The sequence below is a fragment of the Podarcis raffonei genome, chromosome 16 (genome assembly GCF_027172205.1).
Source record: "Podarcis raffonei isolate rPodRaf1 chromosome 16, rPodRaf1.pri, whole genome shotgun sequence".
NCBI lineage: Eukaryota > Metazoa > Chordata > Lepidosauria > Squamata > Lacertidae > Podarcis > Podarcis raffonei.
Genome location: NC_070617.1, coordinates 26,750,258 through 26,775,967, shown reverse-complemented (window position 1 = coordinate 26,775,967; position 25,710 = coordinate 26,750,258). Strand labels below are relative to the sequence as shown.

Sequence of the window (25,710 nt, the reverse complement as noted above, 5' to 3'; positions counted from 1 at the left end):
ATTTTGTGGTTTTATATTCTGATTTTATTCTGTGAACCGCCCTGAGGCCTGCGGGTATAGGGTGGTATATAAATTCAATAAATAATAATAAATAATAACAATTATTATTATGGCAGAATGGTTGTGTCTCATGTCTTAAAACACTTGAGCAGCATTCTAAAAAAAACAACCACCCCCAGTTCAAATCAAGAGTCCCCACCACCACCAATAGGACCTGATTTGGCAATGGTAGGGGTGGACTAAATTCGGGAAAGACCTCATGTGAAGGGCACTAGGAATATCCTAGGCTAGAAGGAGGAATTTATGTCTGCTCAGTCTTCAGGCAGCCTCATTGGGCAGATTCTCATTTCTTGTTGCTATGCTAGCCTCCTCATGATACTCCAATTGTGTCAGGCCAGATCTCTCTGCAGCCTGGGAGAGCTCCACCTCTGAAGTGCACATGTGTGACATGTATGATAAGGAACTGGCTTTTATATTATTGTCTCTTGTTCCCAACAAAGGAATGTTCCAGGAATCTGCCCTTAACTTCCAGAAAGTGATACTCCAGTAGGTAACTAGGTCAAAAAGAAGGGTGGGATCTTATGCAATTGGTCATACTTTAAAGTGAAGCTGTGTAAGGTTGGCATACCAGCAGAGTTCTATGGCACCCATGGGACAGAAGAAAACCTCATGCCTCATCCACAAGCAGTAAAATCAGTCAGGCATTCATTGCAACTGGGGCAAAATATTCACTCTGCATTTCCCTATTACTGGAACCCAGCTAATCAGTGAGAAGGGACTTGCAGCTTTAACGAGCTTATTTAATTCCTATAGTTACACACCTTGGGAGTATTAGTTTGTAAATATTTGAGAATTGAAGAAGGCTTGTAAATTTATTTGCTCCATCTTGTATCTGCCAGCAGAAGCTGTGAGAAATCACTAAGAAGCCCATTTTTTGAGAGGCTAACATCCTTTTTGAGGTGATGGCAAGTTCCTCTGAGACATGCTGTGGCCCAGAGATGCAGCAGCAAATGGAACATCTGAGGAATCCAGGTAAATCTGAATATACCTTTGCCTCTCTCTAGAAATTCCTATTTCATTGTACTTCGTAAGTCACCTTGAGAACTTTGGTTAGTGGGTGGGTTTAAATACTCTCAAACAAACACACAACTTCTTACAACTTATCTCCCCCAAGCAGCAGTTTATTTTCTTTAATTCCAAAACACTTAATTTAGAAGTCTGGCATCTCATCATCCATCTTAACATGGGCTAACATTGACACTGCGCTGTCAGAATACACAGGCAACTGAACAGCCAAAGAATTTACAAAAAATAAATCATGATTCTTCAAAACTGCAAAAAAAGCTTACAAGTATCAAAATCAAAACCTCAAGATGCATTGCCTGAAACCAAGTCTGTGCACATAAAGAGTGAAACACAGATTGTTATAGAACCTCACATTTTAAAATTGATGAACAGGACAAAATCAGTTCACATCTGCTTAGAGCCACTTCCATGTTTTGCATGTATAAGATGTACTGCTGAACTGACATAATCCACTCCAAGCAGAAAATTTAAAGATTCAATTTTCGATCAATTCTCCTAAATCATTTCCACTCTTTTATTAACCCATATAATATGAATCAAATGAAACTAAAATGCCTCATTTTAAGTTTCTTCCTGCACAATATGCCACTATGATAAACAGGGCTGATACACCATTTAGTCCAGCAATGCCCATGAAGCCCCATCTGAAGCAGCATCTGGCAGACCTCACAGCTGTGCCAACAATACATTTATGCTTAGCACTAAATACATAGTGTGATCGTGGCAAAGAAGTATTGGTGATGGTGATGAGGTGGTGGTTGATGGGAAGCCGTGATCTGGGGAGCTCTTCAATTGTTGCCTTCCCCTGCCTCCTCATCCTGCTGGTCACTTGTCCAGAGAGTGAGGTTGTCTCGAAGAAGCTGCATGATAAGCGTGGAGTCCTTGTAGGAATCCTCGTTGAGTGTGTCCAGCTCCGCAATGGCATCATCAAAGGCTTGTTTGGCTAGAAGGCAGGCCTGCTCAGGGGCATTCTGGATTTCATAGTAGAAGACGGAGAAGTTGAGTGCCAGCCCCAGCCTGATTGGGTGCGTGGGCTGCATGTGCTCTTTGCTGATTTCAAAGGCTTCTTTGTAGGCAGCCTCTGATGCTTCCACAACGCTGTTCTTCTTCTCACCTGCAGCGACTTCTGCCAAATAGCGGTAGTAATCACCTTTCATTTTCAGGTAGAAGACCTTGCTCTCATATTGAATGTCACTGCAGTTCTTGATCAAGAACTTGTCTAGCAGGGCCAAAACATCATTGCACACTGTCTCCAACTCCTTTTCAATCTTCTCCCTGTATGCTTTAACCTTTTCCAGCTTCTTCTCATTCCCATCAGCCATGGTTTTCTGCTCTATGCTGCTGATGACTCGCCAGGAAGATCGCCTGGCACCAACTACATTCTTGTATGCTACAGACAGCAGGTTCCTGTCTTCATTTGAGAGGGGCTCATTCAGCTCGGTCACCTGCAAATGCACATAGAGATATTAAGACAAGTTTTGGGGGCCAAATATACCATCCTCCAAACCATACCACATGTACAAGTTTCACCCATATCTATTACAAAAGCCAAAAAACTCTCTGGGCCCTTATGGTTGCAGAGAAACTAGTCTTTCAACATTGGAACTTCCATTCCATTAATCAATAGAAGGACAAAAGACCTCTCTATGCTCTCTGAACATGGAACACATGAACAACAGTTTTTCACCTCATCAGCCATTTGGAGGTTTAAAGTAACTCTGCCTTGCATTGATGAACATAGTAAGGACACCGTAGGAAGCAGACAATGATTCAAGTGCATCTCCACCCTCAGGCAGAAGCGGAATGATTTTACATTATGTATTGAGAGGACAACATTCATATCGTAAGCGCAAAGCAACATCAATAATAATGACAGATTACAGGGCTGGAAAATTCTCTTGCACTTAAAATTAAGGTGTGGGTGACTAAGAATTTATAATGTTTATTCCTACACAGATCTGGCACCTTCAATTGTTATGCCTTCAAAAGAGGCTAGAATAGCAGCTGTGTTAGTTTGCTACGAAATAAATAAATAAATGCCGTTAAAGAACAGGACCTAAGGCCCGTCAGATTTACTGAGACAGAGGATTTGTGGACTTAAAAGTCCATGAGCCCTTTTTCAGTGATTGCTCATAAAAACATAATCCTAGCACCTTGGAACACATATTCAGCCCCAGTTGATTCATCTTTCACAGGCTGAGAAAAAGGATCCCTGCACTGCATAGAGTCACATCAGCTGAGAATCAGAAATGCAGCTATAACTTCCCTGAGTCTGTGACTGCTTAGGGAAGGAATGATCTGGCCGCTAAGACAATGGAAACTGCCCTGCTGAAAACTGGAGGCAGCATGCAGTAGGAAGCAGGAGCAAAGAGAAATATCTTCTAGCTCCCCAGCATCCACTGTGGAAGTGTGGAAGGCAAATTAGCCCAAAGCCATCCTGTTGTGGGAAGAAGATATTGCAACTTCCATAAAGAAAAAAATTAGAAGGGTTGAGTGCTATAAGTGACCAACTAAGGGAGGTGCAAACCTTACTCAGTGTGAGACATAATTAATGCAACAATCAACCAGCTACAAATGTGCAAACCAAGAAGTAACATCACAGTTTTCCTACAACATTTAACTCAATTTGAGGAAGAAATATAAATGAGGAAATTTTGTATACAAAAATGCATGTGATTTTCCTAAAGCTTTCATAAGAAGAATTAAAAACATCTGTATTATTAAAATTGATTTTCTTTCATTTCCGTCTCCTAAATTACAGCTAATGAAATTCCCTATATAAGGAATCTGGAAATGAACAGAGTCCTCATCTTGGAAATGTAGATATGAACTCATTGTCTACATCACAAGTTACGTGGCATGTGGCAGTCCTGTCCACTAACAAATAATTCTACTTATGTCTCTAGTATAAATAGCTAGCCATATGTGTGTACGGGACCAATGGAACACCCTGTACTAAAATCTAGCTCAGGCAAAAAAAAAAAAAAAGAGCAAAGCACTGCTCCTTTCAGAGCACTGCAAAAAGCTCAATGACAAGCAAATAGTAATCCCACTGGAGGAATAATGCACTTTTTACCAAATAAAATTCCTTTACTCCTATTCACATTTATAACTCATTCCACCTTTCATTCTAACAGAATACTGCTCTACAGCTCCTTTACCACAGGGGTAAGGGTGAGGATCTGGTTAGACAGGAGGGTGTCTTGATTAAGGGAATCCTGCCCCTACCCGTTACTGTCCATTTGTCTTCTGAAAGGATAGATACAGCTCCACTTTCACAGTATGGCTCACTTCTTGCCTACTAAATGTAGGCGATATGGGTCACATTCAAGTAAATTGGGCAGCTCTCCACACAATGCTATGCATGCTTTCTTGAGACAAAAATCCTCACCATAAAGCAAAGATGTCTTAAGCTGAAAACCTTTGACTGAAGTTTGTACATGAGAACCAAGCCTCTGCAAACCTGCTTACCATGGCAAGTGTGGTGGTGTTCTCCGATAAGAATGACACACAGCCAGCAATGCAAGCTAAAAAGGTTAACCTCTGCCCCTTGCTGTCCTTTCTTGTTCTGGAGCAGGAAAGAAGGGTGCAGAAGACTGGGCACAGCAGCCTGAAGCTATGCCAAACCACTCCCCTGATGGGCAACATTGCTTGGAGGTGCCACTACCTCTGACTAGTGTTGCCCAACCACCTATTCTCGTGCAGGTGCCCATTGGGCAACACTGCTCAAAAGCACTCAGAAATCCTCCAAACACCTTCACTCTGACCTAGCATGCTACCCCCCTCTCTACCCAGAGGTAGGGCAGGGGCTTGCATACAAGATGGGGCTGGCTTTTACACAACACTGATAAGAATGTGCAAGTTCTCTATATTTCTCTTTGGAGTGGCAGCATGTTTTAATTTCACTGTTTATTAGGATCAGCATCTCAATTTCTCATGAAATAGGGAAGAATATGTAGCAGACAGCAATAAAAGAGGCAATATAAATTCCCTTGTGAAACATCAACCAATATAATTTCAAATGGGGAAAATGTTCAAACCCCACCCCACCACCAGCAAGATGATCCTGTTTAGACATGCAGAAAGCATTAAGGTTACTAGCATGGTTAAATATGGCTGCACCTGAACTAGTAGCACTGATTTCAGCAAGACACAGTTCTGAATGGATGTCCTTACCCTAAATCAAGCCATGTTATACAATGTTGAATCTGTTCTAAAACCAATAATTAGTATGCAGAATTGTGGTAAAGACTCCCATCACTTCTAGTCTCCAAAAAGATGAGGCCAGAGTAAGGCAGAATCAAATGAGCAGTTGAAAGGAATGATGTTATAACCATTTCACAGTCCTACAATAATAGTTTGAGCCCATCACATAAATGGAAAATTATGCCAACAACCAAGATGACATTGCCAGGTACTGTATTTTGTAGAGTGAGACAAGCCATCCCTTCTATTAACAAACATGCAAGCCCTGTCCCCATTTTATATACTTCTCTAATCACCTTGGCTCCAAAATTTAAATTTTGCCTGAAAATGTATTCCTCAGCAGAGGCTTAGACACCCAGGGCAAGAAAGGAGCAAGCATGTGCTGGCTGTCACCATTAACACAAACCACAGGGTGTTGACACCCTCTATGCAGCAGGCCAGAGACCTCTGGAGTATGTGCACACCCTGCTTCCTTGCAGTGCACCTAGTGATTCGCACTGCAGGGCCCTGGAGAGGGAAAGCAGGAAGCACTGGAGAATGATAGTGCAAATAACTAAGCCACACATTAAGATTAGGGACTTCCTCCCAAACCATGTATGCAAGGGACCCCTCTTGCACTCCCCAGACCTTTACATTCATCACCCCATGACAGGAGCACTATCAATACTCTTTTCCTCCCTCGCATAACAGAGCCTATAAGAGAAATCATCCCTAGCGGAGGTTCTTTCTTTTACAGATAGCCCTAACTCCCCCTCCCCCAATCCTTCTCTTTCCTTCTTCTCCATTTATTTTATTTTTGCACTTGGTTTTAAAAGGGTCCCAAAGGAACCTACAGCTTGCCAACATTTGTGTTCTTCCTTCACAGCCTTCACCTAGGAATGTTCTGTAAGGTGCCCCTTGTTATCAAGAGTCAGGGTGTCTAGTCATTTTAGTATATGTAAAGAATAACTCATGCAAATCTAGTGCAATTTACAACCTCCAGATTTAAGGCAGACATCTTTGAAAGAGTCATTTCCTATAACTTTTGCCTTGGGACAGGTACCCACACTGATCTCTTTTCCCTGTTTCCTTTCTTGCCTCTCTAACTCTTAAGTAAGTTACCCCACACTGCTTCAAGTGACATGGCTGTTTTTTACTCCCCTTTTTGTAGTAAACTGCATATTCAATTACTCTAAGCACTGCACTGTTGTCTTTTAGCTAATTACCCCTCAGAAAACATGTTTGCTGTGATGCACTGCAACCCTTGGGTAAAGATCCTAACACATGTCATCTAGGTATGCATGTGCACTACTATACATGTGTAGTCGTTCTGGAATCATGAAATTGCTCTTTTTATGGTGGGAACTTCAAAAGTAGGTCAAAAGCAGACAGGAATAAATAGCAATCCAACCCCACAAGATGCCCCAGAGCTGCACCATTTACATGTCAGACTATTGCTCAGACTGACAACTGGATCTTGAAGCAAAAGTATCCAAGAGTAGCTGTTTTAAAGACTGAATCCCCACTGCTACTGAAGCCTGCCTCAGAGCAGTAGGGTGTGCTTGTGCTACAGTAGCTCAGGCTCAGAGTCAGCATGCGGCAAGACAGATGGGCAGAAACATAATCATCCAGCACTGCGACTATCTCCAAGGTTGTGCAGAGGAAAGAATCTGAGGTAGAATCAAGAGTGTTAACAGACAGGAAGTATGGAGGAGGGGGTGAGTGTGCAAAATCCCCCTGCAAGCAAAAATGGGGAAACTGGGTAGTCATAAATACTATTCAGTCAGAATACTTTCATGGAAAACCCATAATGCCAATGCATGAGGGGAAATCCTCCAAAGAACTCTGTCAATTGATTTTGGTCACTTGGATTTGATGCTCACTAGAGTAATAAAGAAGAAAATCAAGCAGATGCAAGATAGCAGAGCGAGGATGAATCCTGACCACCTGGATTACAGAGAAGGAAACTGACATGCCCTGCATTTACATGCAATCTGGTATATTTTTTGGTGGGCCAAATAAAAAGCTGTCTGTCCAGTGACAATAAGAAAAACAGACTTGTATAAGAATCATGTTATGCTATAGACTACTATCAAAATTTAATTAGATTTTAATCCTTTTTATGCTGCTGGATATTGAAATGACAACAACAAAAGGCAAAAATAATAATTCTGAACCAGTCATTTGGAAGGTTATTGAGGCAAGTACCATATAAATGCAAAAGGGGGCTGCTGGAAATAAGGGAGATGGATAGCAGTATGGCCAAAAGGCCCTTTTTCAAAGTGGTTCAAGATGTTTTAGAAGCAGAGCCTCATTAGCATGAGGGACAAACTGTTAGGAAGCTCTCCAACAAAAGCCACATGAAATAGAACCCTTTGACAAACCTTACAGAGAAGAGCTTCCCAGCCAGATCTGCCCCATGGCTCAAATCAGTCTCCATCCCACTCCAACAGTGCCCACATCCCCATTGCTCCACCTTGCCGCATGGCTTAGGGCTTGTCCTCAGCTTCTGGCACACACAGACATGCCAAGCTGTTAAAGGGCACTCCCTTAGTGCACTACATACACCCACTCCATCGTTGACAATGCCCATGTCAGCTGATAAGCAGACAGGGAGGGAAATGATAAAATAATCTGACTAACCCCACTTCAAGAAAGCCACACACACTCCTGTCCTGCCTAGTCACAACATACGTGTGTGGTGTGGTGAGAAGACTAAAAGGGGCTAAAAGACCCTTCCCCTTTCCCAGCTCATTCTCATAGGATGGAGACTAACAGGCAGCATGCCTTAGAAGGGAGGCTGAGAGGAGAGATCTGTTCACTGATAGAACCAGTTCATTCTTTTACAGAGGATCCCCACCCACACCCCAACTTCTACTTTCAGAGGGAGGGCTGAGAGAGGGTGGGGGACACCAGGCCTGAGAGAAAGGGGCCACAGCTGCTGATTCAATGGATAGCACCCACCCCCTCTGAACTCCCTCCTCCCAGCCTCTTCCCAGCTCCAACTACAGAAAAGCAGAAACCCGCCTCCCCGAGAAAGTCTTCCACAATACCCTATTAAGATCACTTAACAGAAATAAAAGGGGGCAGCCACAGATTAAGAAAAAGAGACAGGTATCGCAAGGCATCCGCCTTAAGGGTTAGGGGGACTGAGAAGGGAGGTGAGAAGGGGGGGATACATTTGGAGCGAGAAGTCTTGGCCACCATCGCCGACCCCCTTTCCTCCTCCAGGGGGTCGGCCGCCATCCTCATCCTCCCCGTGGGTGGGTCTGGCGGTGGGTCAGCAGCAGCAGCAGCAGCAGCCCCTTCTTCTTCTTCTTGGCTCCCCTCGCTCGGTCCACTCACCGCTTTCATGGCCGAAGCCATGTCGTCGTATCGCTCCGCCTGCTCGGCCAGGCGGGCTCGCTGCAGCAGCTGCTCGCGGTCGCTCATCGTCGTCGTTGTCCGGGGGCTGAGGCGGAGGCTCGAGGTGGCGGTGGGGTCTCTGGGCTGGGGCTGTGCGCGCCCTTCCGAGGCGAAGCTCCTTTCAGGGCCGGCCAAAGACAGAGCGAGGCTGAGGCGGCGGCGGCGGCGGCGTCGCCTCAGAAGCAGAAGCAGCAGCAGCAGCAGCAGCAGCAGCGACGGTTCTCCCTCCTTCGCCTCTTTTTTACCTCAGGCGAGAGAGCGCGCGCACTCTGTGACTGACTGGACCGACTGGCTGCTTCGCGCACGCGCAGCTTCAAACGTCTACTCCCTCGCTCTCGCGCGTGCGCGCTCCACACACCGGCCAGCGCCCGGCAGAGACTCACCCACCTACATACATACACACGCTCACTGCATGACACTGTGCGCATGCGCCAGAGAGTAAAGCGCCGCCGCTCAAGGGAAAGGAGGGCAAGTTGGATTCCTTGCTGCGATATTATATATTAAAAAAAAAAAAAAGCTGCGCGTGCGCACGCCTGACGAGGCATTCCCCTTATAGTAAAAAAGCGGGCAAAGTGGGCGGAGCCAAGAAGACCGCAAGGGAAGGGAGGGGTTGCGGAGGGCGCGTGCCCGTGCGTCAGCCCATCAGTCACGCGCGTGAGCCGCGGCTGGCCCCGGCGTTCTATTTCTAGCTGACGTCATCGGCTATAAATAGCTCCGCGGCGCTGGACGCGGGAGTGCGCGGGGCGGGGAGAGGGAGACCGGAGCATGCGCAGTAGCGGTGCTGCATTGCAAAAGGAGTGGGCGGGCATTGCGGAGGGAGGCAGGGCGGAGGAGGAGGGAGGCGTCCCACGAGGATGGTTGTTAGATCTAGAGACTGACCTCCCTGACACCTCCCCCAAAAAATCTCTCCCTCGGTCGTGCTGCTCAGTGGTCTCAGCCTGACCTACATCGCAGGGCTGTTGTTGCGAGTGTGCAACTGGGGCGGGAAGAGCTCGCTGAAACAAGCTTTGCCTTCCAGCTACAGTGGTACCTCGGGTTACATACGCTTCAGGTTACAGACTCCACTAACCCAGAAATATTACCTCGGCTTAAGAACTTTGCTTCAGGATGAGAACAGAAATTGTGCTCTGGCGGCGCAGCGGCAGCAGGAGGCCCCATTAGCTAAAGTGGTGCTTCAGGTTAAGAACAGTTTCAGGTTAAGAACGGACATCTGGAACAAATTAAGTTCTTAACCCGAGGTACTACTACTGTATTTTGAACTAGGAAGAAGAGGAGGAGTTTGGATTTGGTATCCCGCTTTATCACTACCCAAAGGAGTCTCAAAGCGGCTAACATTCTCCTTTCCCTTCCTCCCCCACAACAAACACTCCATGAGGTGAGTGAGGCTGAGAGACTTCAAAGAAGTGTGACTGGCCCAAGGTCACCCAGCAGCTGCATGTGGAGGAGCGGGGAAGCAAACCCGGTTCACCAGATTACTAGTCTACCGCTCTTAACCACTACACCACACTGCCCCAGCCTGATGGGGCCTAGAGTCCAACATCTTGAGGACATGAGGAAAAGTGAAGGGGTGTTTGTGACATTAAAGGCAGCAGGTTGGGAGGCAGATATTGGCCCTGGGCTCAATGTTCCCCCATGATCCTGAGTGAAGTGACTTCCGAGCCTCCAACTCGCCTCGCAAACTTGATTTTTTTCTCCTTTCATTTGCCGGGAAAGCATGACTTATTAATGCACAGCTTGTCTCTAAGTGCCCATTCCTCCTTCTCCCTGGCACTCAGACATCGGGCTGCAGCCTGAGCCAGGAGAAGAGTCACCCCCATCTGTTGCCATGGTTCAGGAGGAAGGGAGAAGATGGATATATTTGTCTCCGGTTGCTAAAGGCAAAGGAGGCAGACCAGCCTATCCGCACAGAGCAAGACCACGACTATGTGTGCAACATCAGCTCTCTGGTGGGACCAAGTCTGCACGTTCTTATATATCGTCATTGTAGGGGTTGTCTCTGGGAAGGGCTGTCCTCCGCCCCCAGTTCTTTTTTTGCTAGAAGATGATGGTTTAAGGAGGAAGGAGAGGAATCAGCCCCTTTTGGGGGTTTTTTCCTCTGTTTCCCATTTTCCCAACCCTCTACATCAGTTTACAATTTTTGTTCAAATCCTCAAATTCACAATTTCCACTAAAACAATTCATATACAGTGGTACCTCGGGTTAAGTACTTAATTCGTTCCGGAGGTCCGTTCTTAACCTGAAACTGTTCATAACCTGAAGCACCACTTTAGCTAATAGGGCCTCCTGCTGCCACCGCGCCACCAGAGCACGATTTCTATTCTTATCCTGAAGCAAAGTTCTTAACCTGAAGCACTATTTCTGGGTTAGCAAAGTCTGTAACTTGAAGCATCTGTAACCCAAGGTACCACTGTATTAGGGGAATCGCATACAGGCATGCATTATTGCCTGTATGCATACAGTGTACACATTGCAGTGTATTTTGGAGAAATACACTGCAAAATAGTTTGCAATTACCATTTTCAAGTCCTCACAAAAATTTGTCAGCATTTCAGGGGGCATGTTGCCTAATACTATACACTTTTGTTGTTGTTGCAAATAATCTGAAATAAAATGCATTTTTTGTATGTCATTTCCTCTAACATATACCTTTCATACACACTGTTGTTGGAGACCTAAATCCAGAATACAAATTTCAAAGGACCTCTGTTTTGGGGGAATGAGAATTAGGTTTCCATTAAAATGGCACCCCCTAATTTTTTTTTAAAGCAGGTTGAATACTGTTCCATTCATGTTTTCGCTGCTACATATGTCCTTAAGACAATTTGCATGAAGTCTTTCTGTGTCTCCAATTATAGGTTTGAAAGGAGGGCAATTAAAAAAAAACCTTCGCATAAAAATTTGCATTGACTAATTTCTATGTGTAGGCATCTCTGGGCAAATTAAGGTGTGTGTGTCTCATCAGCAATATATTTTACAAGGCACCCAAGCCTAGTCCTAGCAAAGTTTAAAAAAATTAAGGGAAGGGAAAGGCCAAAAAAAATCCAGCGCTTGGTGCAAAAGACACCCAGGCTCAGATCCCAACCAACCACAGCAACCACAATACCACCTATGCAAAGAGAGGCAGCCGTTTTCAAATAAATTTTATTCGTAATTATTCCTTTATAACAGAAGGTCCATGCAGGAGGCAAATATCCCATTGAGAAACATTTAAGATGGTGAAAATTACCAGAGGGACCACAGAAAGACGAGGAAGGAAGTCGAGTCTTGAAATAATTAAATGACTGTAAAACTATTGAAATGTATATAACTGAAAATTATGAAAAATAAGATTAAAAGAGAAACAGTTAGGATGAAACTGCTGGCCCTCCAGATGTTGGTGTCCCATCAGCCCAAACCAGCAAGGCCAGCGATCCAGAATGATCGGAGATGTAGCCCAGAACATCTGGAGGGCCTCACATTTGAGTTAAGCAAATAAAACCTTCAATGGACCTTGTGATCTGGAATCTTGCTTAAAAAGTTAACAATTTGATAAAATTACTGCAAAGGCCATATAACAATCTTACATTTCTATGGTCTCTGGCATGTGGCAAATGCCCCCCCCCCTTGCCTCCAAAGAGACACCATTTCCATTATTTCAGCTCACAGCAGAAGTTACACAACAGGAAAGAGAGCAGAGTGGCTTGGGGCGTGTTAGCTGCTGGGCACACTATACACTGAAATCACATTATTTCCCCCAGGGAATCCTGGGAACTGTAGTTTACCCTCACAGCTACAATCCGGAACCTACAGTTCCCAAGTTTCTTTAAGGAAAGCCATGTATGTTGGTCTTGTTCTCCTCGTGTTAGGCTTGGAATACACCTCTGTCAAGGTGGAACCTCTGAAGGCAGATGAGCAGATGCCCATCAATGAGAGCTGAAACTTGACAGCTTTTCAAACGGACGAAGCCTTCCTCTGCAAAACAAGCTTTGCAAAATAGTTACAAGAAATCTTGGAGTCCTTAGCAGACCCCAATGTCGAAAGTGGTTCTGTTTAGACTATGAACCACCTGAAAAGAGTTCCCTGGCACTGTTTTCCACAGATGCAACGGATGGAGAATGTGGGTCTTCGCAACTGCAGGACATAGTACGTTCTGGATCCAGCACAAGGGGAGGCAGGAAGGGATCAGTGGAAGGCTTATTAAAAAGCAAGATCTCCCCTCCATCACCGCCCTTTTCTTTTCACTTCCTAGGAAAAACAGATGCGAAAATGGGGAAGGTAAGTATGCAAGCATGTTAAAAGGACCAAATTCCAGAGTGTAAACGACAATCTGCTCCCCCGTTTCTCATTTCCCATGATATCTTAGGGGCATCCCTTCCACAGATAACTCATCCCCACGAGATTGTACAGCGGGCTCATAGCTTAGCACTCACAACAGCCTCAAGCGTTGTTCTTTTAAAACTTGAGAAATGCCACCCCTCGTTGCTTGACTTACAGGCCACTTTGCAAGATGGCAACCGCCTTGTGAAGTTGGCGGGCTCTGAACCCCTGGAGGGGCTGGATCTGTGTGATCCAGCAGATTCACCTGGGCTGCGTGCCACGTGCCAATCCACGGTACTGCTGTTACCCCAAGGAAACGTGGCACTGACGGCAGGCTCCCTTGCCACCTACCTACCTGCCAGTTCTTCGTGATCCAGACATAGGGAGTTGCCCTTCCTGCGAGCCCCCAGCGTGGGAGGCAACTGCCCTAAGCTACCCAGCGCAGCCAACTTTCCTCGTTTTCCACCAGCCAACGTGGCAAAAAGATGCCAGAGCCACACTAAAGCAGCAGCCCAGAGTGCACAGAGGTAGCACATTCATTATTGATGTCCTTAAAAGCATTCCTGCTCTGCTAATGGCCGCTGAGAGGGCCACATTCCAAGACGAAGAAGAAGAGTGCCGTCAGGTAAAACACGGACAGAGAGCCCTTTCGAGTAGGAGCAGCACCCCCACCACCACCCGGCTGAGTGGCGCAAGCCTCCTTCCTCCCACCCAACACACTGCAGAAAATGAGTTGCGCCAGTCCAGCAGGGCGGGGCAGGATTCAGGCTTGTTGGATCAACTTTGGGGTGGTGGTTGTTTTTTTGCTAGGACCCCACAAACTGCCAACCAGGCCCAGGTGCAAGATCCCAAGTTCAATCCCAGCCCCTTGAGTGCTTTTGCCTGGCTGGGAGGCAACAGTGGACTCTCGTGTGCCTGGATGTTATTTTTATTTTTTATTACATTTGCCCAGTGCCCTTCATCTGCAAATCTCGGGATCCAAAGCTGAATAAAGGTGTGGGTGTGTCTAAACTAGTAGAAAAGTCACGTTTGCATTCTTTCCTCCCCCTACGTTTGGCCCCCGAAAAGTTACCCTAAGAGGAATGTGGCCCTTGGGCTGAAAAGCCTCCCCTCCACCCCCGGCCACAGCCATTCTATAAGTTAGAACACCTACCATATCATGGGGCCAGTCAATGCCTCTCTTAGCCTAAACTACCTCACAGGGTTGTTGTGGGGATAAAATGGGAGAACGATGTACATCACCTTGTGCTCTTTGGCAAAAAAAGGGTGGACATCAATGCAAATAAGAAGAAGAAACTAGTCCTTACCTGCTGTTGTGCCAAGGCAGGGCTATTCTCTGAGCAGGACAGGGGCAGCATCGAGGTTGGCCAAGCACAGGGATAGAAGAGCTGAGGAGGGGAGGGAGAAATATTAGCTGTGGTTCATTGTAAGGGGTTGGACTAGAGGATCTTTGGGAGTCCCTTCCAACTCTATAATTCTATGATTGGGTGACTAGTCAACAGGTTTTGTTAACTGTTTGGATTTTCCCTGGAAAGGGTAAATCTGGATTATTACGTATTTTGGGGGGATGGTGTAATACGAGTTGTTTACGTAGTGTGAAAAATGTGCATGTGTGAGAAACACCCATCCATAATACAGTGGTGCCTCGCAAGACGAAATTAATCCGTTCCGCGAGTCTTCGTCTTGCGGTTTTTTCGTCTTGCGAAGCACGGCTATTAGCGGCTTAGCGGCTATTAGCAGCTATTAACGGCTTAGCGGCTATTAACGGCTTAGCAGCTATTAACGGCTTAGCGGCTTTAAGAAAAAGGAAACAAACTCGCAAGAACTCGCAAGACGTTTTGTCTTGCGAAGCAAGCCCATAGGGAAATTCGTCTTGCGGAACGACTCAAAAAACGGAAAACCCTTTCGTCTAGCGAGTTTTTCGTCTTGCGAGGCATTCGTCTTGCGGGGCACCACTGTAAGCACCTGTTTGGAAGCACCCTCCGTTTCCTGGTGCTCAAGTCCAATCAGTATGGCTTCAGATGGTGCCACTACCTCAATGGTGCAGGGCAGGAACCTGACACAGTTGCTCCTCTGAGGCTACAGGTTCACGAATCTGCAGCTGCTCCATGAGGAATCCCACATTCTTCCATCAGGCTCCTTTCTCATTACCTGCTGCAGGAAAGGCGAGTTGACCAGGGCCACCATCACTCCTTGTATCTAAGCACCAGGCCATCTTTCTCCAAGTCCTGCTCACTGACTGTCTCTGACCTGACGCACCTGGAGGCATTCTGGCACAACCTGCATTGAAGAAATCCACACACACACACACACACACACGGTGATCTGGTTGTCTGAATACAGTGGTGCCCTGCAAGACAAATGCCTCGCAAGACGGAAAACCCGCTAGACGAAAGGGTTTTCCGTTTTTGAGTTGCTTCGCCAGACGATTTTCCCTATGGGCTTGCTTCGCAAGACGAAACATCTTGCTAGTCTTGCGATTTCCCCCCCCGCTTCCCCCCCTTTTTCTAAGCCGCTAAGCCTTTAATAGCCGCTAAGCTGCTTAACCGCTAATAGTGCTAATCCGCTAATAGGGTTGCTTCGCAAGACGAAAAAACCGCTAGACGAAGCAAATCGCGGAACGGATTCTTTTCGTCTTGCGAGGCACCACTGTACTTATAAACCACACTTCCATATAAAATATCTGTAAGGTAGTATATGAACCAAAAAACACAGTACTGTATATAAAGACACCTCAACAGCACATCTTTTGAATGTTGCTTTTAAAGAGTTGCTTTTACTGATAAATTTAGTGTCTTATTCTCTTTGTAAACCAGTTTGTAAGATTTATATACCACTTAATGATTTTTTTAAAAAGTAAAAAAATAAAACAAAACATTCTCAGAAGCTTAGGGGTGCACCCTCTCTTTGGGCTAGACTAGGCAATTCCCAGTTCCCCAGCTGTATTCTCTGCAAAAAAAGAGTTGAGTCTTATTCCTGCCTCCAGAAGTTGGAATAATAATAATTATAATAATAATAATAATAATAATAATAATTTATTTACACCCCGCCCATCTGGCTGGGTTTCCCCAGCCACTCTGGGCGGCTTCCAACAGAACACTAAAATACAATAACCTATTAAACATTAAAAGCTGATTCTCGCAGGGATGTAGATGCTGTAAGGAGGGACCCCCCTCCAAGTACCTGCCAATCTTGCCAGGCCCCAAGGGGATTGCTGGAGAGCTTGAAAAGCTTTCCTGCTTCATGGCTCCTCTTCAGCAGGGCTGTGAACCACTTCACCTTTTTGGTCCACGCGTGGCCTCTTCTGTGGGGAACAAGGAACCATTAATCTCTGCAACAACCCTGTGAGGTAGGTACGTCAGGCTGAGAATGACTGCCCCAAGGTTAACCAGTGAGTTTCATGGCGGAGTGGGGATCTGAACCCATGTCTCCCAGGTCCTAGTGCCATAACTGGTTCTCATTCTCTCTCTGGGTATGTGTGCAAAAGATAAGAGATGATTCTAAGTTCTTGCGCTGGGAGAAAAGCTTATTTCTATTTGCTTTCTTCACACCATGCTTGAACTTCTAGGTTTTTTCTAACCATTTTAACTAAAATGGACTATCTAGTAAATTAGACTGTGGCTCTGAAGACAGAAGTTGCCAACAGAATTATCTGAACAAAGCGTGGCCCGTGAAACTACTGTTTTTAAAATGTGGTTTGTTTGGGTCCCTTTTTATTTTACTAGGAAGGGCAGACAGGAACAAAAGCACAGGCGCCAGCGAGTAATAGAATTCTGGCCTTGGGTTCAAACCTCAGCTTCTGACAAATTATCTGGTAGGAAGGAACAGCACCAAGAAGGTTTGTTTTATACAAGCACAATCAGGAAATTAGAGAGCAGAGAGACAAAACTTTCTCAGGTGTGAGAAATTAGACAACTCCCTGGAGGAAAAGTTACTGACAAATTACCGTGGCTAAAAGGATTTTCTAGACTAGAGTCTGGGGTCTCTAGCCAGCTCCTCTCTGCAAATTGCAGGCTCCGAATTGGGGGGGAAATGAGGTTTTCATTTAAAATCACACCTCAATCATGACCTCTCGGGAAGTTTACTCTTGTGGTGATGATGAACCGAGGACTGAGAGACTCAGGTGTGCCACTCCGGGCCCCTTAGAGGTAAAAGGTGGGGTGTAAATTCAGCAAACAAGTAACTCGACCCGTTCCTGGGCAACTCACCAGTGGCACCCATTTCTCTTATTAGTAGCAGCCTCCCGCCCCCCCTCAACAGGAAGGCGCCCTGGGGCGCACCGGCCTCACTCCCCCGCACCCGCCGAGAAAGATGCAGGATCAGCCCCGCCCCAAGGCAGGATTCGATCCGTGGGCGGGGTTGCCCAGCCCGTTTGCAATTGCAAAGGAGGGGGTCGGAGCGCACGTGGCAAGGCCAGGGGCGGGGGCTTTGAGGTGGGGGGGGTTATCCTAGGGGTACAGTTTAGGGGGCAGCAGAAGGTCCTAAAGGTGCTGATTTGTTCCCAGTTCTATATTTGCTGCAAAGGTCTCAGCTCCAGAAATCTATGCCGATTGATTTTTTCGTTTCTGTAATATCTTTAAAAAATATCTCTTAAGCGGTGTACAAAAAATAATGACGAAGCGACAACAGACGGCTTAAACAAAAACATTGCAAAAATACAGTTACACGCAGTACAAATTCAGGTAGGTAGCCGTGTTGGTCTGACGCAGTCGGAATAAATTAGAAAATTATCCAGTAGCACCTAAGTTTGTTCTGGGTATAAGCTTTCGTGTGCATGCACACTTCTTCAGACGCAGTACAAGGTTACTAATGCATATGAGACAATATCCATTTTCCTTCTGATACACCCCACCCACTCAGCCTCTGGGATCTCACACAGGGTCCAGAAAACACTCAACTCACCTACAGAAGCTCCACGAGAGTTGCTGTGCCTGGAAAAAGCCAACATCTAGTGACTCTCATGCAAGACTCACCATTTTATAGGCAGCCCACCCCGCCCAGGTGGATGGTTTTTTTCTCAGGCGGCCCACAGCTGTGTCCCATTCAGTTGCACCCAGTTTGTGGAGTTTCCCAGGTGTTTCAAAGGGTTGGGGAAAAGGCCTTCTCCACTCACAGCTGTTATTCATGCTCTTTCCTCTCCTCCTACTGCAGCTGCTTATATACTCCTTGAGCCCCAAAATAAATGGGGATTCCCTATATTGTGTATCCCCATGATCAGTGGACTGCCCCACTTAAGCCACAACAATGAAGTTATTTATCTGACTCCCACCCCCTGCAAAAAGCTCATAAATGAATGAGAGCAATATATAATAATATATATAATAAGTGAGTGGGGAGCCCCATTGCCAACACATCCCATGCAGCCTAGTGTTTCCTGTGTGTGCATGGTAACACTTTGTGGTTTTCTGCAGTCAAATGGTATATAAAGCAGATGTCAACTAGACAGAGCTAGTTGGTGGCCTGTGAACTGGGAGACAAGGGTTCGGATCCCCACTCAACCGTGTAGCTCAGTGTTTGATCTTGGGCCAGACACTCACTCTTAGCCTAGCTTACCTCTCAGGGTTGTTGTGAAGATAAAATGGGAAGTTGGAGAACCATGTCTACCACCCTGAGCTGCTTGGAGGAACAGGTGAGCCATAAATATAATCATCATCAACTGGAGAGCAAACCACATCTCTCTGAGTAGCCAGCTTGCATTCTGAAAGCTACATGGGGGCTGGAGCACTTTTTGTGGTTTTGAAAAGCCTTTGTCTGCGGAGAGGGAACCTGCAGAAAGGCTCTCCCCTCCAAACCTTCAACCTCATTAGAACGTGAACCAACTCCCCACCCGGCAAAAGGGATTTATTAAAAGCAATAAATAAGAGAGAGAAATTCAGTCTCTCTGCACACACCTTTCCGAGCAGAAGCTTCTTGGGAGCCAGCCACACATCCCAGCATGGCAACCACCCACTTTGAAGGAAAGCGCTGAGTAACGCAAGTCAGGCAAGGATTGGGCTCGGTGATGTGAGAATGCAGCTCCATCATCACTCATGCATAATTGCTGACAGTCCCAGGTAGTTTTGGGAATGTGAGGAAATGGATCTACTCAATTTTTGGACATGTACTGATGCAGAAAGATGAGATGAGCTCTCTCCCCTCCAGTTTTGCTTATCTAGCTTCATGGAATCATGTTGGAGAGGTCCCCAATCCAATTTTTTGCTCAGTGTAGGGTCTTATAATGCAGGATCCAGCCATAGCAACAATGACAAACGGCCAACCAGCCTGTACTTAAATGCCTCCACCAGCTAAGGAATAACCCATCCATCACCTTCTGAGACAGGCTTCTCCATTGTCAAATAGCTCTTATCCTTAGATATTTTCTATTATAGTGGTACCTTGGGTTACATACGCTTCAGGTTACATACGCTTCAGGTTGCAGACTCTGCTAACCCAGAAATAGTGCTTCAGGTTAAGAACTTTGCTTCAGGATGAGAACAGAAATTGTGCTCCGGCGGTGCGGCGGCAGCAGGAGGCCCCATTAGCTAAAGTGGTGCTTCAGGTTAAGAACAGTTTCAGGTTAAGAACAGACCTCCAGAATGAATTAAGTACTTAACCCGAGGTACCACTGTATTGTAAGGGACGCGGGTGGCGCTGTGGGTTAAACCACAGAGCCTAGGACTTGCCGATCAGAAGGCTGGCGGTTCGAATCCCCGTGACGGGGTGAGCTCCCGTTGCTCGGTCCCTGCTCCTGCCAACCTAGCAGTTCAAAAGCACGTCAAAGTGCAAGTAGATAAATAGGTACTGCTCCGGCGGGAAGGTAAACGGTGTTTCCGTGCACTGCTCTGGTTCGCCAGAAGCAGCTTAGTCATGCTGGCCACATGACCCGGAAGCTGTACGCCGGCTCCCTTGGCCAATAAAGCGAGATGAGCGCCGCAACCCCAGAGTCGGTCACGACTGGACCTAATGGTCAGGGGTCCCTTTACCTTTACCACTGTATTATTTTTAGCCCAGGCCCAATGCTTTTATTTCTCTCCACTGGTCCTCGCCTCCCCTCTGGAATGGGGTTGGCCAGCCCTCATTTTTAAAAAAGAAAAGAGTCTCTAGCTCTGCTAGATAAACAGTTATGAAGCAAAAAGTGTAGGTAATCATCTAAGCAATTTCTGTGAAATGAACAAACCTGGCTGCTCCTGAGTCAGTTTTTAGCCAATGAATGACGTCAGATAAGTGAGGAGTTTGCACGCCAGGCAACAGTAAAACCCAGGTTCCTAAAGAGGTGCTATTTCCACTCCCCTTTAATGTGCTTTTCCTGCTTCTACTGTATCATCTAGTCGCTGGATCCAACCATCTGCCGCTCTGTTTTGCTGCCTGCCAGCAACCACATGCAAGCAGCGAGAGCCAATGAATACACCACTCCAGCAATGGGAGGAGAACAGTGTGTATTTATTCCATAAATATTGTACAACATTTTACATATGCACAAAAAACTCCCAATGAGCATTTTCAGAAGATGAAAAAGTTTTTGCTCGTTTTTCTGAAAAAGCTTCTGCTCTTCTTCCACTGCTGTCTGATGTCCATCAGGCTGTCCTCCATTCGGGCAGGAAGTCATTTTCCCATAGTAAGACTTATCCATTCGCACCTGTGAAAAGTGCCCATTTGTGGCATACTGAGACCTTGCTCCCAGGAGCCTGCCCAGGATTTCTCAAGATGCTCTTTGCACCCACTCTTCCAGGACAGCTAACTGCAGCTACATTTGACTTCTGTGGCTTGTGGGGATTCTTCAAGGGGCACTGGCGTGCATCTTTTCCAGACAGCCTGTCCAGAAGGAGACCAGCCGGTTGTCCTTGTTCCAGCAGAAGTCGGTGAAGTCCTTCAGCAGCCGGTCAGCAAACTTCTCATCCCCTGTGGCACTGGACCGCCACGTTTTGGTCAGCATGGTGTTGTAGGCCCAGTTATAGCCGATGCGTTCCTCACAGAAGACATTCTGGTTGGTGGAGCTGGTGGAGTTGCGCCGCCGTCGCTGCTGCCCAGAAAACTTCCGCTTGGAGTATGGCAGCTGAAGGAACACTGTCCCTGAATCGAGAGGAGCACATTTTTTTAAAAAAGCAGCAACAATCTCATATTGCAGTTAGGCTAGTGATGGGTACATGTCAGTGTATGATGCATACTGGGACTCTGGTCAACTTACAGCAGAGTTAGCAAGCCTGCTAGTTCTGTTCTTAAAATTGAGAGCTTGCCTCCTTTGTAAAACCTGCTTTGCTGAGGTTTTTGCAAACAGCTCCAGCATGAGCTAGCAGTACAGCTCTTGCAAAACATCTCTTCTCAATCAACCTTATTGCCACAAGCTTGCTCAAAGAGGGAGGGTTGGTGATCGCATTTTTTTATTTTTTATTACTAAAGTCAGAAAGGTAGTCAAAAACTTTAGGCCTCACTATCAGGCACTCTGAACTCCCCCCGAGCCACACCCCTCACTGGGCTACCCTTGAACTCTAATAATATTTCTTGCTTTGATGATGATGATGATTATTTGTGCCCACCCATCTGAGTGGGTGGCCCCAGCCACTCTGAGTGGCTTCCAACACATATAAAAACATAATAAAACGTTAAACATTAAATAACTTCCCTATACTGGGCTGCCTACCCTATACAGGGCTGTCTTCTAAAGGTTATATAGTTACTTATTTCCTTGACACCTGATGGGAGGGCGTTCCACAGGATGGGTGCCACCACTAATAAGGCCCTCTGCTTGGTTCCCTGCAACTTCACTTCTTGCAGTGAGGGAACTGCAAGAAGGCCCACGGTGCTGGAATTCTGTCTGGGCTGAATGACGGTGGTAGAGACACTCCTTCAGGTATACATGGCCGAGGCTGCTTTTCCCTCCCCCACTGCAATAGGCCCTTCCAGCTGAGGAGCAAATCAGATGCAGCGACACAAGCATGTCGCCAGAACTTTGAGAAAGAGCTTGTGCCATTGGATGAAGGAAAGCCGGTGGGTGGGGCCCCCAGGGCAAGGCAAACCTCGCCCTCAGCTCACTCTCCTCTGAAGAAGGACAGAGCCCCTGCCAGCTGCCTTCCAGGGTCCTCTCAGCAACTTACTCATTTTCTCTCTTTGGTGACTGGTTGGTAGGCGGGCTGTAGGGGACTCAATTGGCTGAGGCACTTGGGTGTTATGGGATTCCTCTACAGCATACTTACCAACCAGTCCCTGACCAATTGGAGCCAAGAGCAAAAGACACAGTTAGAATGGAAGAAAAGGGTTCCTCTGAGCACATTCTGAGCCTTGGAACTGGTTTTCAGAACCAGGATTGAATTGATGTCAGAAGTCCAATCCTGGCTACTTTGAAGCATTCTTTATTTCAGAAGCCTAGTCTTGGTATGAGAAACTGTTTTGTTGTTGCTGCAGCCTTGGGAGACTGCACCCCTTGCTAGTCTCTTGCAAATCAGATTGGCACCCCCTCCCCTTGACCTCCTTTCTGTCCACCCAGTCCTTTTTTTCTAGAAAAATAGGTGCCGGCACTCGTCATGAAGTTGTCACTGTAAGTGTCACACTTTTTAACAAAAAAAGAGAGGTGCTGGTACTGCGTACCCTTGAGTACCTCATTTTTTAAAAAAAGCACTGTGCCCACCCCTGACCTAGCCCACTACTCTGCTGCAAAGCTTTGCCTTCAATGATAAAGCAGTTATTGCTTGCTAGGGGCCTTTTGCTGACTCATCTCCTCATTCAGCATATTTCTCTGCTGGATGTTCTGGTGGTTTTATACAAGGCCAGCTGCTCACAGGACGCTTTGTGTCTTGAGGGTCACAATCCCAGAAGGAGGGGGGGGAAGAGTATTCACCTGTGACATGAATGTACTGGGGTTTGTTCTCTGAAGGGAAGTTGAATGCAGAGGCAGAATATTTATCTTGCACAAACCCAAACCTAGAGAGAAGAAAACGTTGCAGAAGGAAATTAGCAAGGAATCGCGGAAGGGCTGTACCTTTTCCTGCAGAAGGGTCCCAAACTCAGCCCCCCAGCAGCATCGTCAGGTAGGGCTGGGGAATGACTCCTTTCCTAAAACCCTGGAGAGCCAGTCCTGCCACTCAGTGGGAGCACTGCTTCGCTAGATGGGCCAATGGAGGACAAGGCAGCTTCCTAGGATAGGGCAAGGGCAGTAGGTCAGGGGTAGAGATAATCTGCTTTGTCTGCAGAAGGTCCTGGCATCTCCAGGTGAGGCCTGAAACCCTAGAGAATTCCTGACAGTCGGTGTACTGCATTAGGTAGACACAGTGCTCTGACAAAGAGTAAGGCAGCTTCTTCCTATGCTCCTAAGTGACAAGAGGAATGACTGCATTCTGCACATGAGCAGGAACCAGACAGCCTGCTTGCAGAAGGTTATATAAAGAAGAAGAATAGTTGCATGTGGAGGAGCAGAGACGCGAAGCCGGTTCACCAGATTACGAGTCTACAGCTCTTAACCACTGCACCACACTGGCTAAGACTCCTGTAGAAGACCTTATTGATCTCATTTCCCCATCCCTGATCACTCTCCCCCCCCCCAACAAGTGACTGCCCTTCTTGTGGCTCAAGGGTTAAACAGACGCTCCTCAGCCTGCCCTCTTCTAGGCTTACCTGTGTGCGATCACCTCCTGAAGGAGATGCATGCGGTCCCAGTAGGTCTCTGGCTCAAAGCCTGGAAGAGAACAATTGGGTGACTTTCCAACCCTGCTAGCAGGATAGGATCAGATTGCACCTAAAGACGTCTGGATGTGTAGGGAGGGGGGCCAGGTTGTTGCACCAGCCCTCCTTCCTTAAAACACATGCATGTGGGAGGGCCATAGCTTAGTGCTGGAACTCATGTCAGAAAGCAGCAGGGATGGGTAGGAAAGACCCCTCTCCTTCTCTGCCAGAGTTGCTGCTAGTCTCAGGGGAGACAGTATTAATACTGGGTGGAGGGAGGAAAAGGAAGGAACCTCCACTGGTCCACTATGCCATTGTTAGAGGTTCTAGTTCCAAGAGCTGGCAAGGCTCAGGTTGGAGACAGACAAATGAAGCAGATTAGCTTTCGTAACTGGGCGCTCCCCTCTTGTTGGCGATGAGGAAGCCCCTCCTGCCTTTTGGCTCATCACCGGAAAGGGAAAAGCCACCGGCTGTTCCCTTCCTTTCATGTTCCCAGAAAGCACCTTAAGTCTGAAATATTTTGGGGTGGGAGGGAGGTAACTATGGTAACAGTGGAAGCAATTGCACAGCAGAAGTCTGGATCATTCCATATTGGGTGTGGAGAGGGGGAGGCAGGCGGGGGTGGTGGAATGAGGGACGTGACCACCTGGCAGGACATTCATCATGAAGTCTCAAATGGCGAGGTGGACCCTGCTTTAACACAGTCATTGCTAGAACAAGAAAGCCATTTGTGGCTCTTGGGAGACTACAGCGCCCCACCTCCCCTTAAGAGTGTTGAAAGCTGCCAAATTCCAGTCTTCACCAACCTCCTGTTCTCTAGAAGTTTTGGACTACTGCCATCACCCCAAGCCAGCATTATGATGCTGGGGGTTGATGGGAGGTGTAGTCCAAAAGGAGATTCTGTCTCTACTGAAATGGCATCAGTCACACCAGTTGCAGTAGAATGATCCGCCCTCAGAGGAGTGCACCTGCTGCACCTCTGTATGAGTTGCTGCCCTAGGCTTCCTTCTAGTCAGGTGAGCAAGAGGCAGATTTGGAGGCAGATCATCCTCTCAGATCCTACATGCCAGAGAGCTGTGTCCTGGGTGCAAGAGGGACACGGGCTCAGATTTTTAAACCAGGAAACGAGGAGGGAAAAATACAGCACCTCCAAAACGCCCCCGCAGAGTATACACCAGATGACGAGGAGGAGGAGGAAACCCATCAACTTTTGGTAAAGGCAGGAACTAAAACTGGAGGGGGATCCAGAAGGAGGAGAAGCCTAAACAAATCTATGAGTGACATCAGGGAAATTTTCGGGAAATTAGGACACAATAATTTAAGTGAGTGTCTCCCATGCCAATCTGAGACAGGGCAGGAAGGAGGGAGAGACTGAAAATGAGGAATGCATGAGCACTGATTACCTCCTTGCCCAAATCCAAGCGCCACAGTGAGCAGAGTTTTGAAACTGAGCAAAGGAAATCTCCTCCTGTCACCAGCAGGTGCAAACAACACCTTTCCACATTTAATTATTATGATTTATTTGTAAAAAAAACAACAAACAAACACATTTGTATACTGCTGGGTCAAAAAAATAAATCAAAGCAGTTTACAGCAATAAAGGCATAAAACCAGACATGAAAAAGTTAAAACAGACATCAATTAACCATCACCAAAGTGTGCACTCTTAATTGTCTGCATTGGCCTGGCAATAGAAAAGTTTCCAGCAGGCATTTCAAAGCTGGAACAGAAGGCACCCGCTGAATCTCTATCCACAAGACTGAAATATCCCATGCATCCAGCTTCGGATTCCACAGGACCCAACCAGAGCCAAGAGCGACACTGCTGGGCTTTATGCCGGGGGGACAGGGCAGACCCTCCACTCTCACCTGAGTCACCAAGTTGCCACTGCCTCCCTCTCTTCCTTACCATCAAAGAGGTGCTCGGTGCCCTCCTTCACCAGGCAGCTAATGTTGAGAGGGATAAAGAGCTGGGCTCGAAGGGGGTCTCCGTACAAGTAACTGGGCAGTGCAAACGGGCCTTCGAGGACAGGAACCAGCAGAAACCCACAGGAAGTGGCTTTGCGATGCCAACCTTGGACCTGGAAGGAGAAGGAGCAGAGCCACA

General features: G+C 46.8%; 2 protein-coding genes and 1 long non-coding RNA gene across 11 annotated transcripts in view; all 3 read right to left on the bottom strand.

Moving 5' to 3' along the window:
- Positions 1-1,160: 1,160 nt before the first annotated feature.
- Positions 1,161-9,100, bottom strand: YWHAH (tyrosine 3-monooxygenase/tryptophan 5-monooxygenase activation protein eta). The gene is made up of 2 exons (XM_053368811.1): positions 8,617-9,100; positions 1,161-2,531 (listed from the first exon to the last, which is right to left on the bottom strand). Exons 1-2 carry the CDS (start codon positions 8,701-8,703, stop codon positions 1,875-1,877), a joined length of 744 nt encoding a protein of 247 aa, XP_053224786.1. The 5' UTR covers positions 8,704-9,100; the 3' UTR covers positions 1,161-1,874.
- Positions 9,101-11,803: 2,703 nt separating this feature from the next.
- LOC128404014 (uncharacterized) lies at positions 11,804-17,965 on the bottom strand. 3 transcript variants are annotated; one of them, XR_008328038.1, is made up of 4 exons: positions 17,875-17,965; positions 16,156-16,276; positions 14,280-14,360; positions 11,804-12,900 (listed from the first exon to the last, which is right to left on the bottom strand). It is a non-coding gene; the product is annotated as an uncharacterized LOC128404014 (long non-coding RNA). The 3 variants fall into 3 exon arrangements; XR_008328039.1 differs by lacking the exon at positions 17,875-17,965 and adding an exon at positions 17,181-17,371 and having other exon boundaries at positions 16,156-16,273; XR_008328037.1 differs by lacking the exon at positions 17,875-17,965 and adding an exon at positions 17,181-17,366.
- A 2,405-nt stretch (positions 17,966-20,370) lies between these two features.
- DEPDC5 (DEP domain containing 5, GATOR1 subcomplex subunit) overlaps positions 20,371-25,710 on the bottom strand; it is a 49,796-nt gene continuing 44,456 nt past the window's right edge. For all 7 annotated transcript variants that reach the window (XM_053369631.1, XM_053369632.1, XM_053369630.1 and 4 more), the window contains 4 exons: positions 25,513-25,684; positions 23,557-23,617; positions 22,784-22,866; positions 20,371-21,021 (listed from right to left, as the gene is read on the bottom strand). In XM_053369631.1, the coding sequence (XP_053225606.1) occupies positions 20,729-21,021; positions 22,784-22,866; positions 23,557-23,617; positions 25,513-25,684 (609 nt within the window). In that variant the 3' untranslated portion in view covers positions 20,371-20,728. The remainder of the gene's footprint in view (positions 21,022-22,783; positions 22,867-23,556; positions 23,618-25,512; positions 25,685-25,710) is intronic.

Coding starts and splice junctions, on each gene's coding strand:
- YWHAH (XM_053368811.1), bottom strand. CDS start 8,703: ATGAGCGACCGCGAGCAGCTGCTGCAGCGAGCCCGCCTGGCCGAGCAG. Junction 2,532..8,616: donor TGGCTTCGGCCATGAAAGCG/GTGAGTGGACCG, acceptor GTGCATTTGCAG/GTGACCGAGCTGAATGAGCC.